Genomic DNA, 18446 nt, shown 5'->3' on the forward strand with positions numbered 1-18446 from the left:
GCTGGTGAACACCTGTTCTACTGTACTGCCAACAGTCTTTCCTCCACCAGCACCATGACACTTCAGCACCTCCCTCAGTCCTGTGCCGGCACCGTGGCGAATCTAAACATGACAAATAAAAACTCAGTGACCGACCACTACTCCTTTCACTGTAACCACATACAAATAACTTCTGTTCACATGCAACTGCAAGCTGCATTTAAGATCATTTGTCTCAAAAAGCACAAGACCAGCAGGAATCAGTGTTTTCGTTAACTAAAACTAATACTACTAAAAATAATTAGCATATTTAACTGAAATAGTTAAACTAATATTAGATGAAAAATCTAAACTTAAAAAATAAAATTTAAATGTTGCCTTGGCAACTAACTGAAAAAAGGTTTAAGGTATAGTAATACAATAATTAAAACAGAAGTAAAATAAAACAAACAATAGAAATATTTAAAAATAATTAAAAACCTAATAAAATGACAAAGCACAAAATTAAATATAAAACAGCTAAATACTAAAATAACACTGATAGGCATTTTAGCAAAATATAAATCACTGCTCCATTTGAGATAAATTTCAGTCTCAACCATTTGCTCTATTTGTGATATGTTCACAACGATTTCACTAGCAATATAAAGTTAAGCATTGTGAAATATAACAGTATTTTAATGCACTTTTTATTGGTCCATTAATTTTCAGAAACACTGAAGATTAGTTGTATGATCCCTTCATCTTGTGGCCATTTCATTGCAAGTTTTTTTTTTTCAGTACCTCCCATGAGGGGTTGAAGAGGTCATTGCACAGTTCATCACAGAAGCTTTCCAGGGGCCATTCCTGAGTCTGTGGAACAAAAACTAATATTAGACAGACACAATAGGACACGTTGAATGTGAACAGCTCAATGTGTGAAAGAAAAAGCAAGCATGTGTGCAAGTCTCACACCTCCTCAAATAAACTGGAGTTATCAGGGACATTATCAATTAAGAGTTTGCTGTCGGTTGCTGGCTGCTCAATGACTACATTTGTGGTTTTCCGTCGTTTCTCCTCTGGCTCTCCCTCAAAACTGTCATTGCTGTGGCAGAGGAACATAAGAGCAGTGGTCAGACTGACCGCCTACATACCCAGGAACAGTCATTATCTTTAAAGTCAACGTGAAACACTGTTTACAGGGCTGGGAGTCTTCAGGCACAACACGACCCGATTCTAAAAATGATTCATCTAATGCATCTAGGGGTGCAAATATTTGACATGTGAAGGTGGCTGCGTAAACCATAAAAGTTGTTCTAGAACAAGTCTGCTCTCACCCACTAACAGAAACATAAAAATGAGGTATGATAACCTAGTATCTTTGTGAAAATTCAATGCTGTAGAGCGACCTTAAACCCTCAGCCTACATTGCTTTCCGTGGCTCTGCACAAGAATCAACTTTCAAGTGTGTTATAGATTGTGTCCTAAAACCATATTCCCTTTAAATATAGTGTTTATGATCCATAAAAGTTGCTTGGTTGTTGTCGTCTTGAAGATGTTGTAAAATAAAGCATGTGCAGCCTCTGTGTCCGTGGCTGTTAAAACTTTTACGAAAGCGGTTATACCCAAAATTGCTAATAGTACAGGGTAAATAGTCAATTTTGATGTTATGTTGGCATTTAAAAATCAATGAATAAAAGGAAATACAGATCTATTTAGCATTACCTCTTCTCATTAGGATCCATGTCTCTGGATCTCTGCTTTGCCACCAGTTTCGCCATCCTCTTGGCCTTGTTCTTCTGTCGATTGCTCATGCCTGGACGAAACTGTGAATCTATGAGCTCTGCAGCTGGCTAAAGAGGAGAACACAAACCTGAACTTACAATTGAATATTTTAATATTATAAGTGACCCGATTAGACCCCGAATCAGGGCTGGATGAAATTAAATAATCACAATATAGTTGCAATGATTTATGCCCATTCACCTTCTCCTCCAATTAAACTTTTGTAGAATATGATGAAGGTAAGAAATTCTCAGCACAACTCACCATGTGGTTGCGTGAGAAGTGACAGCCTAGGCTTTTACCAGGCTGTGTTCTGTTGGTACTGGAGGCACAAGCATCCTCCAGGTCCTCATCATTAAAAAGCTCCTCAGTGTCCATGCCGATCGCAGCGCCCATATCCAATCCCAACTTCTTCTGCAACTGCTTTCTCTGCCGGGCCAAACGCTCTTTGGGATCCGTCTCACCTAGAGAACAGAATGCTATCATGACTCAGAATGGCAAAACCAACAAGGTGTTCTAGGTGTGCGCTTTATGGTTCAAGTCAAAACAATCTATGATACTCTCTAGATATTACCCATTTTATTGTCCACCAGGTATAAATCCCAATCGCTTGCATAGAAACGTAATAGTACCCATCAATGAGGTATCATTCATGTTCGTAGCACAAATGGTGCAGAGTAAAGTACACGCAAGTTCAATATGAAAGGGAAAATAAAAGTCTAATCAAATTTCTTCCATACAGATATGCAAATAAATGCACACTTATCACCTGCATCTCTTATCCAATTCTAGGACAATGAACAATGCTTTAATTTCCTTATTAGTCAAATTATTATTATATCTCTTTTCTGTAGTTATCTTGCATTTGACATAATTGATGACTGCGGCACAAATGGTGCAGGGCAAGTTACACAGCAAAATTTGAACAAACTCCAAGTATAAACAATAGTAATAACGACATAAGTTACAAAGCTGCAGTTAACACACATGCCAAATCTAATCCTACCTGACTTGTCATCTTGCACCTCAAACTCCACTCCTGCAGAGCCAAGCAGCGACGCTCCATGCTTGAGCAGACGGGAGATATCAAACCTGTAGAAACTCAGCCTGTCTGAAGAGATGTCCTCTGGAGACATATCTTCTGGACACGCCTCTGAAAAAGGAAAACACATTAAAGCTCTCGCTCAGCTCAAGACACACATTAGACAGAAGATTAAGACTTGTTAGCTTTTAACATTCCATGTGGCATTACCACTGCAAGATCAAATTGGAGTTGTTTGCATTTGACTGCATTGATCAAGTGTATAAATAGTTATGGCAGCAATGTGCCTTCCTGTAAAAAAGTTTTAAATTTTTTTTAAAAATCCAATTCCCAGTAATGCAACCAAGGAATACTCATCTCACCGTCTTTTGGCTTTGGAGTTGGGTTCCATTCCGGAATATTCTTCACTATGGCTTCAACAGCCTGTCCAGCTGCGATTCGCGTATCCCAGTTTGGACTCCTCAAGAATGTTAAAACCTATTAAGGCCAGAGGAAGGGAAAACAGATCAATAATCAGATTCGGAAGGGTTGAGATTCAGGTTTGTTCACACGCGCCACGCGTTAGGCAAATAAGAACTTCCAAACCTTTACCTTAATTCTTATGTTAAGAAATATATCTCTGTAACCTCTCTTTTTCAACCCTCTACACACCTTGGCAATAGAATTTGCCATTGGCTAGTCAATTTTTTAGTTTACTCACCAGACTGATATACTAATATATATATCATACCGGTATATAATATGATTCCACCAAATCAGCTAAAATTTGTAAAGTGGCACATCGTTTTAAATATCTGAACGTACACTTAACATCAGTCAATCAAGCATTATATTATATATGATATTATGATAATCAAGCACTATTTAATGATAGAACTTTAGAAATTAGAACTAAAACTTGGTAACCATGTATGAATGCATATGTCATTTTAACTGAACTTAGGACTGGTGGTGGTGTTTAAGATATTGTTGGTCATTCAGTGTTTCTTTAAAAAAAATAGATAATTAATATTAAAGATATTAATACTACAACTGATTCTACTAATAATAATAACAATATACATACAATGGACTAAGGATTGATGAGCTGCTGGGTTCATGAATATTAATCATGTTGCCCACTTACGGAGAAACCGGCATATCTTCTACTTGTTCTTAAAATCTGAATAATTCCAAATGAAAATACAACAAAGAATATCGTTTACATGCAGTGCTTCGATTCTGCGTGGTATGTAAGTCTCTCTCTCTCTCTCTGCATACGTGTGAGAGAAACAGTGCTCTCAGCAAAGCGACGGTGAGTCGTGCGCCTTCACACTAGAATTTACGGTACGTCAAATACAGGTACGCAGCGCACAGAGAGCGAAACTCAAGCGCTGATCAGTTGGTCAGAATGTTCAGCGAGTGAAAATATATCTATGCGACTTATACTTAGCCTCTAACACACACAGGCGAGTAAAATCTGAGAATTAATTAACCAATGGCAAATGATAGACATTATTTAGTTGCCCAGAGTGAAGATTTACACGCATATGCGAGTGATTTACTCGCAGTGTAATTAACCCAGACATTAAAAAATATATATATGTATATATATATAAGATAAAGAAAACCAAGTACAAAAACCATGCACCATGGTGGACAATAATGTAAACAAGTGAAAAATGTAGTAACATGGTATACATCTCAAAGTACCATGATAATACCATTTAATTACACCACATCATATTTTGTAAGAGGATATAACCATTCTTTAAAAGGTGCAGAAAAGCTAGAAAATTTAAATCACCTAAACAAACAATTTTGTGAATATTTGTTAGATGTCTGTTCTGTGTGTGTGGTGAAATAAAATATTGTGTTTGTACATAGCCCTGGCTGTGTAAATAGGAGGAAAAACAAAGTGGATCGGACCGATCCACGGAGCACCAAAACACCTTGTAGCCAATCAGCAGCAGTAGGGGGTGAATCCAAAGAGGAAATGGTCAGACGAACATAATTAAAAGACAGGTTACAATCAAGCAAGAGCTCCAGAGCTGGAGAGACAGAGCAGGAAGGCCTGAAAATGGACACAGAGGTTGCTTTGTTTGTTTCGGTTCAATATGTGAGTAACACTGGTTTTGCTGATTCACAGAACCAAGATATGCTGTTGTTCACAGCGGATTCATCCATACTTACGCAAGCTGTCTGATGTTAGTGGTTGCCTGTGTTGCATAGCATGTTTGTTAGTTTGGGGGTGGGGCAATAAGGGAGGGGTGCATTTGTTTGGGTGTCAATTTCAAATATTAATCGAGCACAGCGTCAGTTCAGACAGGCCACGTAGGCATAGGCTGCGATCAGCTGTCAAATCGCTCCAACCACTACCGTTCTCCTATTAGACTGGAAGGATATATATAAGCGGCACTTCCGCCTGGGAAATATGCTTAAACTGCTCGCAAGAGTCGCATCCCACCCACCCTGACCACTATAAGCATCAAGCATTTTTCCGTGCACCTTTTGGCTGTTGTCTTTGTTTCAGATTATCAAGGCTTCCAAGCCCTAGAGTCACGGACATCATCATGAGAGACACACCCTTCCTCATAGCAAGCTACAGCATACTAGACGTCCCGGACTTCACTGATACATCTACATGTTAAACCACGGCTTAAAGACATTATTAACAGTCTTAATCATCTGTATATTGCTCAAGCCGATGGTTCCATAGGGGGGTTAATGCTAAAGTTACGCATGTCATTAATTATGGAGCAAGAACCCCCATTGGGAACCATACCGCTAAAGATAAATTGTGTTCAGTAAACTTGCCAAAGTGGTCTCGTCTGAAACAGGGTTTCTTAGAAATCCTTTACTGCACCTTTAAGTTTTGATTTGCAGGTCTAAAACTTGGCTCAATTGTGATTTGTTTTTCAAACCCAAGCTTCATCTCTACACTAGCATTTTGCAAGTGATGAAATTAAACTCATTTGTTCAGATACAGGCAGTATCTACAAAAGTTGCTATAGTAAGGATGCCAAAATACTTTCTCATACAATGCATCCACTGTCAGTATAGAAAGAGAGAACTGAGAGAGAACAAAATGATATATATATACATACATGGTTTGTTGTAATTTTGCTGTATTTTGTTTATTATTTACATTTAAAAGCATCTGCTAAATAATTGCCTTATCCACTGCGTATCACAGTAGTGTTTTCACATCACATATGAGAGCATTGTGAGCGACAGATGGCAAACATGCATTTTGGAATGCAAGGAGACATTCTTCCTATACAAATACAGACGTATGCTATTAGTACAACAATACAGACATGTTCTTCTGCATATCTGAACCATTTTGTATGAGTTTAATGCATCTTTTTGCTGTTTAAATTACAAACTACTAAATGAGCCTATGTCCACAAACAAAATATATATTTTTTTTCTTTCTTTTGGTTGGTCTGAACAAATCCTAAACACTCACCTTTGATAGCAGGTTATTAAGCTCATGTGGGTGAAGCTTAACAACATCTCCCAGCTGCTGAGCAGCTGCTTTACGGGTAACAGGAGTCGTTCCTGTGTCCAATAAGATAAATAGACGTTCCAACCTGGAGAAAATAAAACGAGAAAATAACATCTACAATGTTATAAATAAATTGATTATTTAAGCCGTGGTCACACTAGACTGTTCATATAAAATGTCTTCTATCACTGCAAAAGTATTCTCGTCACTTCATGAAATGAAGGTAGAACCACTGTAGTCACATGGACTATTTCAACAACGTCTTTACTAACAGGGCCTTGAAAGTGGCAATTACGTTGAAGTCCATGGGGCCGGGGGGGTCAGAAAGCACGTATTTCACCAAAAATCATCTTAATTTGTGTTCCAAAGATGAACGAAGGTCTTACGGGTTTGGAACGACATGAGGGTGTGTAATTAAAAACAGATTTTTCCTTTTTGAGTGAATTAACCCTTTAAGCCTTGGCAATTTAAATATTAATGCGCATGAAGATGCAAAAGGGAACTCAATTCTTTAGCCTACTTGTTACAGAATCGCGCGGCCAGGAATCTGCGTCTCAGAGGGCACGCAAGTGCTGAATTGAGCTCTCTTTCACATCTTCTTGCACTTGAAAGGACTTATTCAAACAAAAATATGTCAACATAGTCAGTTATTTCTTAAGTGAATGTAAACAGTGGAGAATGAAAACGTATGTGTATCAGTATATTGGATCTGTGAAGGTCTTAAAGTGACAGCAGCCTAATATTCCTGATGCTGTATTGATGCACAGCATCAATATCCCTGATGCTGTAACCTACTGTATGGGATATGTATACTGTATGGGATATGGCTGGTAAAAAATATATGGCCAGTACATTTTTTTTAAGTCACTTAAGAAATTGGCAGATGTGGCAAAAAGTTAGTTTTAGGTCCTGTCTATAAATTGTCAACTATCTAAACTAACTTCAGAAATTTCACTTGCACTCATATAGCAAGATATTTTCTTCTTGCTGTGCAAATGCATTTATATACTTCATATTCTTCCATCTCTTAATTTTTGTCAGAAGAGAGAAATGAATCACGCTGCTGACTCGCTCACAAGAAGCAAAATCGCAGTTTCTCTGTTTCAAGGCATGTGATTGGCTGTTCGCTACTGATGTCACAATTTCATGTGCACAAATTCCATGAACTCAGGATCAAAGCCTGAGTTGACAGAGACAGTTGATGATTAGCATGGTACCAACAAAGCCTGACTGAGTTGGTTTGGTTTGACAACTCAAAACTAATCCCGGGCCATAACCCTGAGTCCCTGGATTGCATGAAATTTGTGTATTAACTTTATTATTAGTAATAATTGGTCACGTGATAAACGTGGCGCCGCCCATGGGAGGGCGACCCGGACTATAAGGAATAGAAGCTTTCCGTGAGACTCATTTTAATTCATTTCTTTATGTCAAAAAATATGATTACCAAAAAATAACCTATAAGGGTAAAAAAAGACAACCTAGCATCTTCCCCCACACCATCCTGTCAGACACGTTATATAACGACACATTAACTGCATCAACTGAAGTGATGGATTAGGAGAAACGAGTGCTGTCTTCAATCTGTGAGTGTGAACTATGTCTTTACCTCACTGACAGTGCCCAACCCGGAGAGGGATGACACTGCGTGGGGTTAGTCCACTAATCACCCGTGGATTTACACATTAGCCGAAGATTTACCAGGATAAAGTAAAATCATTTTGGCAGACCACAAACTATTTAAGTTGGATTCATAACGCATATGAAATAGAACACAAAACACTACCAATATATGATATACTGCATGAGATAACACAATTTGACAGGTCACATATTGACGTGTTCGTGCGGGAGGTTAAATTGCTTCTCCAGTGGCTGTGAGGAATAACCTTTAACGTCACTTATTAAAAAAATATTGACCGTTATATCTATAATGAATATATTATATACCTTAAGTATTAAGAATTAGAATATTCAACTGTAGACACATTTGCCAGCTGCAGATCAACCATAATCCCCTAACTCACCTTGAAACAGCCATATGAGCTGTTCGGGTGCCCGGGCTGGGATCCCGGCGCGCGGTTCGGGTTCGGGATCAGGTTCGGGCTCGCGCTGCTGCTGACCGTCGCGTGCGCGGACAGGCCCGATCTCTCGCACACTGCCTCAAAATCGGTATGCTCGCTTATTAAATATTTCCCACAGCGCCCGAAGACGCTGAATAACACCTACGCCAGCGTACAGATTGATTTAGCCCTCCGCACTACCCCGAAAACGGTATTTCAATCGAATAAACGGGGGAAAATAATTTTGTTGGTCACAAAAGGGAAGCCAGGCTGCTGGTTTTATATGAGGAGCCATCTTGCATTTATTCCTTCGTCCATGGTAGGCGCGCTGTGATTGGTTACATGGGCTCCAGCTGACCAATCACAGCGCACTTTTCAAAAGGAAGCACACAGGACAAGGAAAAAAAAAATATGCTCCGGAAACACGAATTTTTAATCTCCTTTTCAGTAGAAATATTTTTTAAGTTCTTTTTGTACCTGTAATTATTCTAAATTCATATTTGAGACATTTAATAAAATAATTTCAATAAATGACACTTGATCTGTTAACACTGACTTAGTAGTATGATAAAAAATTACTTTATGGAAAAATTCACTTGCACGTGCAAAGACAAACATCGACTTAAATATGTTTTACGACTCGTTGACTACTCTGATCACTTGTGAAAAAGAACATCTCTTTTAGAATCACTCATATCACAAATGTTCGTATATAGAACTAATTATATATATATATTTATTTATTGCTTAAGAAAATGAGAATTATATTTCCCCGTATATACCTGTGATTATTTTCCCCCTGAGAAATATAATTTAGAAACTTTCTTGGCTTTGATGAATGTGAAAATTGTTGCAATTATTCATAATAAATTTCTTAATACCTTATTCACTTAATGTTAAGTTATCTAAATATTGCAACAACAAAAAAACATTTAAATGTTCTCTCGCTCTTTATTATTAAGCATAAAACACAGCCATTAGCTCATTGGATATACATTTGATGTCGGATATCTATCGAGTGTAGCCTGTGTCTGTTGAGCGGTTTTGTGTCGTAATTCTTCTGGTTGATGCTGGTTGGTTTCTATGTGTGTTTTGCCTCCCTCTCGCGGTGACCCAGAGTATGTTCATTTAGCTAGTGAATTAGTATGATGATTGAAGATTCACTGAGACTGAGACATACAATATATTTAGTTTATGCTTTTAAAAATCAACGTTTTATGTAAGGAACTACACTTGCTGCACAGGGAAACTGACGACTTGCAACAATCCAACATCTCATGAAGCCGTAAACTGGTACAATATTGATACAATGGGTGATGACTGGCCTCATTATAGTATTTTAAAGACTATTATGCTATATATTCTACAACAAGCAGCACTGAGAACCATGAAGGATTGATGCCAAAAATATATTTGATATAAAATTCAATACTGAAAAACTTTGCTTCATACCCTGACTTAAAATGCATGAAGATGAATGCTTAATTATTAGCTTCACGTCACATTGAAATAAGCCCATGGGTGCTTCGGATCGCCAGTGTTGGAGATTTTTACTTTCAGATTATTGATTGAGACATATGAAAAATAAATGTGCCTTTTTCATCAGTGCACTATTCTATTATGTAAATCATCTTTTATCTCATTTGCCTCAGTGTACTTCCTTTTTAATTGTTGCTGGTTCTACATTTATTCACCAAAGGCTTCTTATCAGTTTCCTAAAATGAATTTAGTATATGCTCCAAATTGTTTTAATCCAAATGCTCTGTCGTCATGGCAACATTCCTTTTGTGTGTGTGTGTGTGTGTGTGTGTGTGTGTGTGTGTAAGTGTGCATTGACTTAAGGCACTTTTCCAGTTTAACACCAGCCAATCTTCTGAAGAAAAGCTGTTCCTTGAGGTAGATTCTGGTTTTATTGGTCTATATTTCCATCTGTATCATTATCAAGACCAAAATAATGACAACTGCACTGTTTTTGTTTGTTTGTTTGTTTGTTTGTTTGTTTGTTGTTGTTGTTGTTTTGCTTTCTGTATGGGAACAGTTCATTTATCACACATTCATGCTCAGATGTTCAGTCTCATTGAATTTAGTTATCTTTCATTTTCCCTCTGAAAAAAAATGATTCATGGGTAAACTGCTACAACCTGTAAGTAAAAAAAGAAAAAGAAAAACAGGAATATTTCAGTCAGCTGCTCAAAATAGAATCTAGATTAAAATATATATATTTATTTGTTTGTTTGCTCTGAATTTTGTGATTATTCACTACACCAAAGTGTCTAAGACAGTGTTTTTTAAGTATCAGCTTGGATGTTTAAGTAATTTCAACTTAAATTACATTAAACTGACTTAAAACTGAGTTGAATCTTGTATTTAAAAAAGTAGAAAATTGTAAAAACATGTTGTCATAACTTATTGATCAAAGTTTTTTAGAGACTGATATAGAAAAAAAATATTAGTCAGGCTGATTTTTTTTTTTTTTTGAAAAAAAAAACTATATTAGTGCTTTAAAGTATGCAGTGTATCATCAAGAACTTGAATAATGAAACAACGTCTTTAATGAAAAGGTTGTTTGTTGAATGATATGTGAAGCTTGAGGTATAATGTTGCGCGTCATCTCTTTTTGGTCACATGAATGTAAAACTACAGAAATGACACTTCACATGTGCCATTACTTCTGATTAACCCTTTACTAATGAAAAGAAAAACACTGGGGTCTTATTTTTACTCTTAAAGTAACGTCAGTAGTCCAGAATTGTGACAGACCTGTGCGTCAGTGTGTGTTTCCAGCTGTCGTGTGTGGGGAAAACACATGATTGTCTGGCTTTGTCACTTTGGAGTTTAACACATGCTGTTAGACCTGTACATCTGGTTGGGTTCACATGATGATCTCTCGGTTTCATTTAAATCACAGTCCTGATCAGAGACAAACACACACGCAAGAGGAACACACAGAAGCAATCATGTTGTACATTGTGGGGGTAAGTTTACCTGTTTTATGTTTTTAAAGCTTGTGTCTTGTGTTTAGTATACTGTATGTGCAAAACTATCAGTGACAAAGGCTATATTAGATTTGGGGTCAATAAAGGGTGCATGAATGCTTATTGTCTGACTCTAAAAAATACTGGGTTGTTTTAACCCAGCTTTGGGTCAAATATGGACAAACCCAAATGTTGGGTTAAAAATGTAATTTAAAAATGTAACCCAATGGTTAGGTTTGTCCATATTTGACCCAAAGTTTGGTTGAAACAACCCAGCATTTTTAGAGTGCTCTTGCGCGTTAAAAACCATCCAAAATTATTTATATTTTTTCCTTAAAGCTAAAATTCTAGTATTATATTTTTGTAATATCTTTTGGATAAATATTTGACACAATAAAACCATAATGGGATATATAAATGGAGAGTACATCTCAGCTACACATGCACACACACACACACACACACACACACACATATTTATATATATGCAAATGTATAAAAAATTGCTGAGATCATTTGTATTGTTTCATATGTATTGTTTCTCTTTTATGTATGCAGTTTTTAATTCTAATATTTTTGCAAACATATCTTTTTCTCATTTTTAATGTCTATTAATATTCAAATGTTTCTATCCACAGATTGTTCTGGGGCTTATTGGTATCATCAAGTGCATGTCACATGGTCTGAGTCAGGTAAGAGGAAGTGTTTAAGTATGCTCTCATGACCGGTTAATCTGGATTTAAAAGTCAGCAACAATTTATACATGGGATTATCTAGCTATTATATCTATTGTTGGGAGAAGGCAGTGCAGAACAAGTCAGAGAATGACAAAATCAGGTGGAGAGTTAACATGAATAATAATGCTGCCTGCTTGTGTTATGTGTTTGAGTTTTTTTGTATGGTTCGAGAAGAGTTTTTTTGCATTAAAGCATACAGTATACAATTATTTTAGAACAAGCAGGGACACATATCTTAATGTAGATGCAGTGGAGATCATTTTAATGATGATGTTTTGTCCTAAGGCTCTTTGAACGCAGTCTTGCATGTTTATTGACTGTATTATCTCCAACACAGAAACATGCCTCCCAAGAAAAAAACTTGCTTTACAAAAACAAGGTAGATGGCTATACATGTGAGAATACAGCTCTTGTTCTCTCATGGCTGACTGAAAGAAGCACATGCTAATATCTGATTGTTTTCCTGCAGAAAATGAATGACCGGGAACTTCACCTCATCATAAAGCTCCTCTCTGTCGGGCTGGTGGACGCAGATCCAAACACTCTGCACCATATAAAAGAATACAGAGATCTGAGAGGAAGTTCAACCTGAGAGAGGAAGTGTCACCCAGACAATTATAAAAGGCTCTCTTCCTCATCTTTAACCCTGACAGGGAAAACCTGAGAGTGGTGGTTCTCTTTTACTTTGGTTCAAGGAAACGTGTAACACGGCACAAATTGTTGTCATCTCCTGATGATGTCCGAAATGTCTGGATCATCTGTTCTGAAAGACTCCGGTGGAATGGCCTTTGAAAAAAAGAAGAGGATTTACACTAAAATAAATGTTTCGAAAGCAGGTTTTCACAGTAAAGTCACTATAAAGAACCTTTTGTGGAATGGAAAGGTACTTCATGGAACCATCAGTGCCAATAAAGAATCGTTATTTTTAAGAGTGTAGAAAAGGCCAATTCACAGCGCACCGACAGACAGGTTTGGTCGGATCAGTGTTACCCGTCGCAGTCTTTTGCTGTCTGTCAGAGCTGGTTTTGGCCGATTGAACATTTTTACATTTTTATTCATTTAGCTGACTTACAATATGTCAGAGGTCGCACGCCTCTGGAGCAACAAGGGGTTAAGTGTCGGCTCAGGGACACATTGGTGTCTCACAGTGGATTCGAACCCGGGCCTCTCACACCAAAGGCATGTGTCTTATCCACTGCGCCATCACCACCCCCATTATACATGTTGATTAGAATGTCTGAGAAGTGACGTGCTGTAATCTGGTGACTGTCGACGTTGTTCTGCGTCTGTCTGTCAGTGCAGTGTGAATTGGCCTAAAAAGAACAAACATTCTCTTTAGAGAATTACGGCATTATGGATTATCAATATGTATCAATAATACTTGGACGATCTGCAAGCATTAAAGGGACAGAACATTTGTTTCACCCTCGTGTTGTTCCAAGCCTGTTTGAGTTCTGTGGAACACGAAAGAAGATTTGTAAAGAATGCTGGTAACCTGACAGTTGACAACCCATGCATTGACTTAATGGTATTTTTTCCATACTATGGAAGTTAATGGCTACCGTCCACTGTTTGATTACCAATATTCTTCGAAATATCTTCTTTTTTGTTCAAGAGAAAGAAATTCATACAGGATTTGAACAACATGAGGGTGAGCAAGTGGTTTTTTGGTCATTTGGTTGAACTATTTCTTTAACCCATAAGAACCCGGACCAATTTCCCCTTATAGGAAAATTATGGGGCATATAAAACAGACTAAATGGACCACTTAGAACATGTTTCTGCCATTGTTTTTTAATTACAACCACTCCTTGCCAAAGATCTGTAATGTTACATATGTGTCACATTGGGCGTTTATGATAAATTTTTAATGTTACATATATGTCACATTGGGCTTTTATTTCTCATTTGGATAAAAACAAATTTTTGTCAGTTTTCTTGCTAAATAACTGTTTTTTCTGTTTATTTTCAATTCCACAACATTTTCAAAATTATAACTTTTCTTGGAAGATAAATAAAATAAAAACTTTTTCAGAAGTAATAGTTTTTGCATTTTATTTGCTTTGTCACATATTTCAAAATCACATAACTGTGACCTTTTCAGGTATACGGTTTAATCAGAAATACATTTTTATATTATTTTTTCACAACTCGAAAATGTGCAAACTGAATAAAAATAAATTACTACCTCACACTGGAGGTCAACATGTTGAACATGCATGTAGTGCAATAACATAGCAAAAATCTACCTTTTCAGGTATACGGTTTAACCAGAAATACATTTTTTGATTATTTTTTCACAACTCGAAAATGTGCAAACTGAATAAAAATAAATGTTGCATACCTGTTTTAGTTACAGTTATGCAAAATATTTTCAAAATACATTTCATTAAAGGGTAAACCCTAAACCAACTTTTTTTAGTTAAAGGTACAATATGTAAGAATTTTGTAATAAAATATACAAAAATCACTTGCACAGTGTGATATATTTCCTGCAGTTGTGTACTTACAATATCCCAAAAGTCTACAAAGATTTTTTATTTCAGAGAAATTCCAATTTTAAATAAGTGGCCGTCCCGGAAAAAAATGTCGCCTGTCAACTGTTTGATTACCAATATTCTTCAAAATATCTTCTTTTTTGTTCAAGAGAAAGAAATTCATACAGGATTGGAACAACATGAGGGTGAGCAAGTGGTGACAGAATTTTCATTTTTGGTTGAACTATCCCTTTAAAAATATTCTTATGTGAAATGTCCAGAACATATTTGCCATTGTCACCCAAAATTAGTTTAGAATGAAAAACAGATTTAGTTTAGATATAAAGCTATACAAAGTCATGTTGAGCTGTATTTTTGCAAATTGTTCTGAAAGTTGCAACAAAGATTTTCACACAGTTTTTGATTTTAAATAACTTGCTCCATAAATGTTTGATTATGACACCAGCTTTATTATTTTTACCAGTGGCAAGTTCCCAGAGATGTGTATGACATATATCACAGATGCACACTATAGTGTCAAATTTGCATTAGCAGAAAATGAATGGTCATAAAATATACAAAACTGATAATGCAACTGCAGACATCATTCAAACCACTTGGAGCTGGTTCATACCAGAGATTCATAGGCCTGAAACAAGGAACAAGTTTATAAGGAATCAAGTGTCATGTTTTAGTTTTGATAAACACTTCCTTCTGACTCATCATGTTCTTGTACGTTTTGGAAGTTCTTTCCCTGTGAGAGTAAAAGTGACTATTAGGTATATTGGTATTGGTGAAGTATTTAGCATCAATATTGCTCACAAATATTCCAATAGATGAAAATCTATAATGAAAATAAAACTCTTTTCTTACCCCAAACTTTATTGTTCAGAGTTTGCCCCAGTAAGAACAGCAACGACACAACAAGCATGTTATGAAAGAAGAAGACGGTCAATCCTGAGCTGCTGAACAGCCCCAGTATAGGGTAAACCCAGATTCCCACTGTTAGATACACCCAAACAATCCTGAAAAAGAAATATATATATATATATATATATATATATATATATATATATTAATCTTGTGTCTAAACCATGAGCAAATCAAGTTTCATTTCTAGCGGAGTCACCAACATAATCTGTTTTCAAATCATCAGTATATCCCTAAAACAAACACAAGACATTCTCACCATCCCAAGTAAGCGAGACCAACAAATCCCAAAGCTGCTAAACCATTTCTAGTTTTCGGGTAGATATGTGGCTCCAACAGGATCTCACCAAACAAGATTGGGAGAACAAGAGTGTGCTGAAAATCAAACATACAAAGTGACTAGTATTAGACAGTTCATTGATCCAAAGATCTATTTAGTTGTGAATTCAGATTATTGAATTGACATATATTTTAAAAAGTTAACCCGAAGGAATAGAGAACAAACCATAGAATGATTCAACCATTGAGGGAAGAAGCTGTCAATTGAAGCTGGATAGACTAGCTGTCGGTCATAGGCAAAAATCAGCCAAAACAGCAGAACTACAAACTTAAGACAAACATTAAAAACCCATTAAAAATAACAAAACAATTAAGGCACACAGATTTTGTAATGATTCACTTGTAATGTGATTATTTAATACTTAAAGCTTTAAGGCATTTAACATTAATCACCAGTAGATGGTGCACATTCACTATCTATCTATCTATCTATCTATCTATCTATCTATCTATCTATCTATCTATCTATCTATCTATCTATCTATCTATCTATCTATCTAGCTAGCTAGCTAGCTAGCTAGCTAGCTAGCTATCATTTATGGTTTGGTCTATATATTGTTTTAAATCTGAAGAAAAAATAGAATGGTCCTGACAATCACAAATATTAAATTGCAGCACTATAAAAACTCTAGATGACTGAGCACAACTCACTCTCACCAAGTGAAGCACATCAAATAAAAGACCACATACTATATAGAACGTCAGTTTTGTTCTATGACATCGTTTGCCTGTTTTCTATAGGTCAAGTCGAATCACCTTTATTTAGGCAATATATATAGCGCAATACAGATTGTTTCAAAGCAGCTTTACAGTAATAACAGGACAATTATGCATTAGCAACAGTCAGTTCAGTGTTGATTCAGTTCCGTTGTAAAGATAATCAATTATTAAATTAGTTCATTACATCTAAAGCAGTTCTGCAAAAAAAAGATTTAAAAAAATGTCATTGTCCAGCTCAGTTCAGTTCTCATACAACAGCACGTTAAAAAGTTTCCAAAAGTCACACTCACCATTCCCACTGGAAACACAAAGACGGAAAAGAGCAAATCCTTGCAGAGGCAGAGAAATGATATTTTTGAGCCCTTCCCCACAGGCTGAAGGTCATTCACAGATGCCATTCCAAAAAACACCATCTGTAAGACCTGAGAAATGAACGTTAACCACATTTACAAGCAACCTCCAGTACTGTCCAAAATGTTGATGTAAAGTAAACTTACCAGGTTTAAAAATGTTAGGTATTTCCAGGGTCCGCCATAGACAAAGATCCCAGGTGGCAGTTCTGAATCACCTTTTGCATAAATAGACTGAATAACAAAGGCATACCAGCTGAAAGCAACAATGTGGTAAAATTTCTTCAAAATGCCAGTCATGTCTGCAGTCATATAGTGTGTTGCTGAAATACAAATTTCATCACCGTCAACCGAGTTCTCTACTGTTATATGAGCTGCAAAAGACTAGGAAAAGCCTGGGGAACTAATTCAGATTTATGAGAAGAAAAGCTTATATTGAGAGATTAGCCTAAACTGACAAGCTATTTTGACATGGTGTTATAAAAGTGCAAATCTTCACAAAGGGCTCTGTGTTTTTCTGGTGACATAACACTTTTTTTTTTCTTTCACCCAAAGTACAATTATCATGGGCTAAAAAAGTATGCTCTGTTATTTGGTTTTGTAAAGTCGAATTTAAGCTTAACTGCATGGCTCACATATTTTGGAGAATGACTCAAACGGCCTAAGAAGCTAATTATAGATCAGTGATGTCACAAAGTTAAGTAAGCCCACTCCAAAACTCAAAGCAAAAGTGATATTCAACACAAAGTTTTTTTCCATGATGTACTATGGTCTATATTCTCCTTCACTGGCATATTATTTGACTTGAAGGAATAGTGGAATAAAACAACTCTGGCCGCTGCTGACTAATAAAATTGCATGGGCAAAAGCAAAAGAGAGATAAAAAGAGAGGCATCTTCTTTTGTGTTTCATAGAGGAAAGAAAGTCATACAGGTTTGGAATGACATGAGAGCAAGTAAATTATGACTTTTGGGTCAACTATCTGTTTGTTCCTACTGAAAATAGCCTACTATAATAGTATTAAAGGGGAATGATTACACATTAAAACAAAAAACATTGTGTTCATTTTCCTTTCATCAGAAGATTAATAAACATATTTTTCTGTCTGTGTGATAAATCCCTTACCGTTTCTGCCGAATAGAGGACACAAAACACAAAAGGGCATTATGATATTTGAAGAACATGTCTTGTGTCCTAGTTTTATTTTATTATCATGTCAGTGTAGACCTTACTTTGTTTTAAACATGATTCAAACACACAACCTTTGAAACGGGTGGCAACATGTAACAGACATTATTGGTTCTCTACACACTGATGGGATCCTCCATCAAAAACAGAGGCAGTCTCACTACATTGACAGTTGTTGACAAACAGATTTTACAATTTAAACAAATCAATATCAATATCTCAAGCAAAACTCACAATATTGCACATTTCATCTAACTGCACAAGAACTTTTTTCCTCAATTTTTACTTTAGCGATTTGTGTTACTGAGAAACTGTTGTATTCATTCTTAACAATATGTTACCTGGACTCATGTGCTTTAGGAGTTTCCATTGTGCATCAACATAAACCAACA

The 18446-nt window shown here is 36.3% G+C and overlaps 2 protein-coding genes across 2 annotated transcripts in view; both read right to left on the reverse strand.

Moving 5' to 3' along the window:
• btaf1 (BTAF1 RNA polymerase II, B-TFIID transcription factor-associated) overlaps window positions 1-8643 on the reverse strand; it is a 33468-nt gene extending 24825 nt beyond the window's left edge. Inside the window, exons 1-9 of the mRNA XM_056248227.1 lie at window positions 8303-8643; window positions 6237-6360; window positions 3148-3262; window positions 2750-2896; window positions 2008-2207; window positions 1684-1811; window positions 934-1063; window positions 763-831; window positions 13-102 (exon numbers count right to left, since the gene is read on the reverse strand). Of these exons, the coding sequence (XP_056104202.1) occupies window positions 13-102; window positions 763-831; window positions 934-1063; window positions 1684-1811; window positions 2008-2207; window positions 2750-2896; window positions 3148-3262; window positions 6237-6360; window positions 8303-8316 (1017 nt within the window). The 5' untranslated portion in view covers window positions 8317-8643. The remainder of the gene's footprint in view (window positions 1-12; window positions 103-762; window positions 832-933; window positions 1064-1683; window positions 1812-2007; window positions 2208-2749; window positions 2897-3147; window positions 3263-6236; window positions 6361-8302) is intronic.
• A 6295-nt stretch (window positions 8644-14938) lies between these two features.
• Window positions 14939-17596, reverse strand: LOC130083044 (androgen-dependent TFPI-regulating protein). The gene is made up of 6 exons (XM_056248004.1): window positions 17014-17596; window positions 16807-16938; window positions 15963-16064; window positions 15717-15832; window positions 15401-15552; window positions 14939-15281 (listed from the first exon to the last, which is right to left on the reverse strand). Exons 1-6 carry the CDS (start codon window positions 17176-17178, stop codon window positions 15250-15252), a joined length of 699 nt encoding a protein of 232 aa, XP_056103979.1. The 5' UTR covers window positions 17179-17596; the 3' UTR covers window positions 14939-15249.
• Window positions 17597-18446: the final 850 nt, after the last annotated feature.

This window comes from Rhinichthys klamathensis, unplaced genomic scaffold, assembly GCF_029890125.1.
Source record: "Rhinichthys klamathensis goyatoka isolate OS25496 unplaced genomic scaffold, OSU_Roscu_1.1 h1tg000053l_1, whole genome shotgun sequence".
NCBI lineage: Eukaryota > Metazoa > Chordata > Actinopteri > Cypriniformes > Leuciscidae > Rhinichthys > Rhinichthys klamathensis.

What these genes read in the sequence shown, in the direction of transcription:
- LOC130083044 (XM_056248004.1), bottom strand. Translation starts at nt 17,178, where the DNA reads ATGACTGCAGACATGACTGGCATTTTGAAGAAATTTTACCACATTGTT. An exon ending in TTGTGTTTCCAGTGGGAATG is followed by an intron (nt 16,065 to 16,806) that starts GTGAGTGTGACT and finishes GTTTGTCTTAAG; the next exon opens with TTTGTAGTTCTGCTGTTTTG. An exon ending in GGTCTCGCTTACTTGGGATG is followed by an intron (nt 15,553 to 15,716) that starts GTGAGAATGTCT and finishes TTTCTTTTTCAG; the next exon opens with GATTGTTTGGGTGTATCTAA.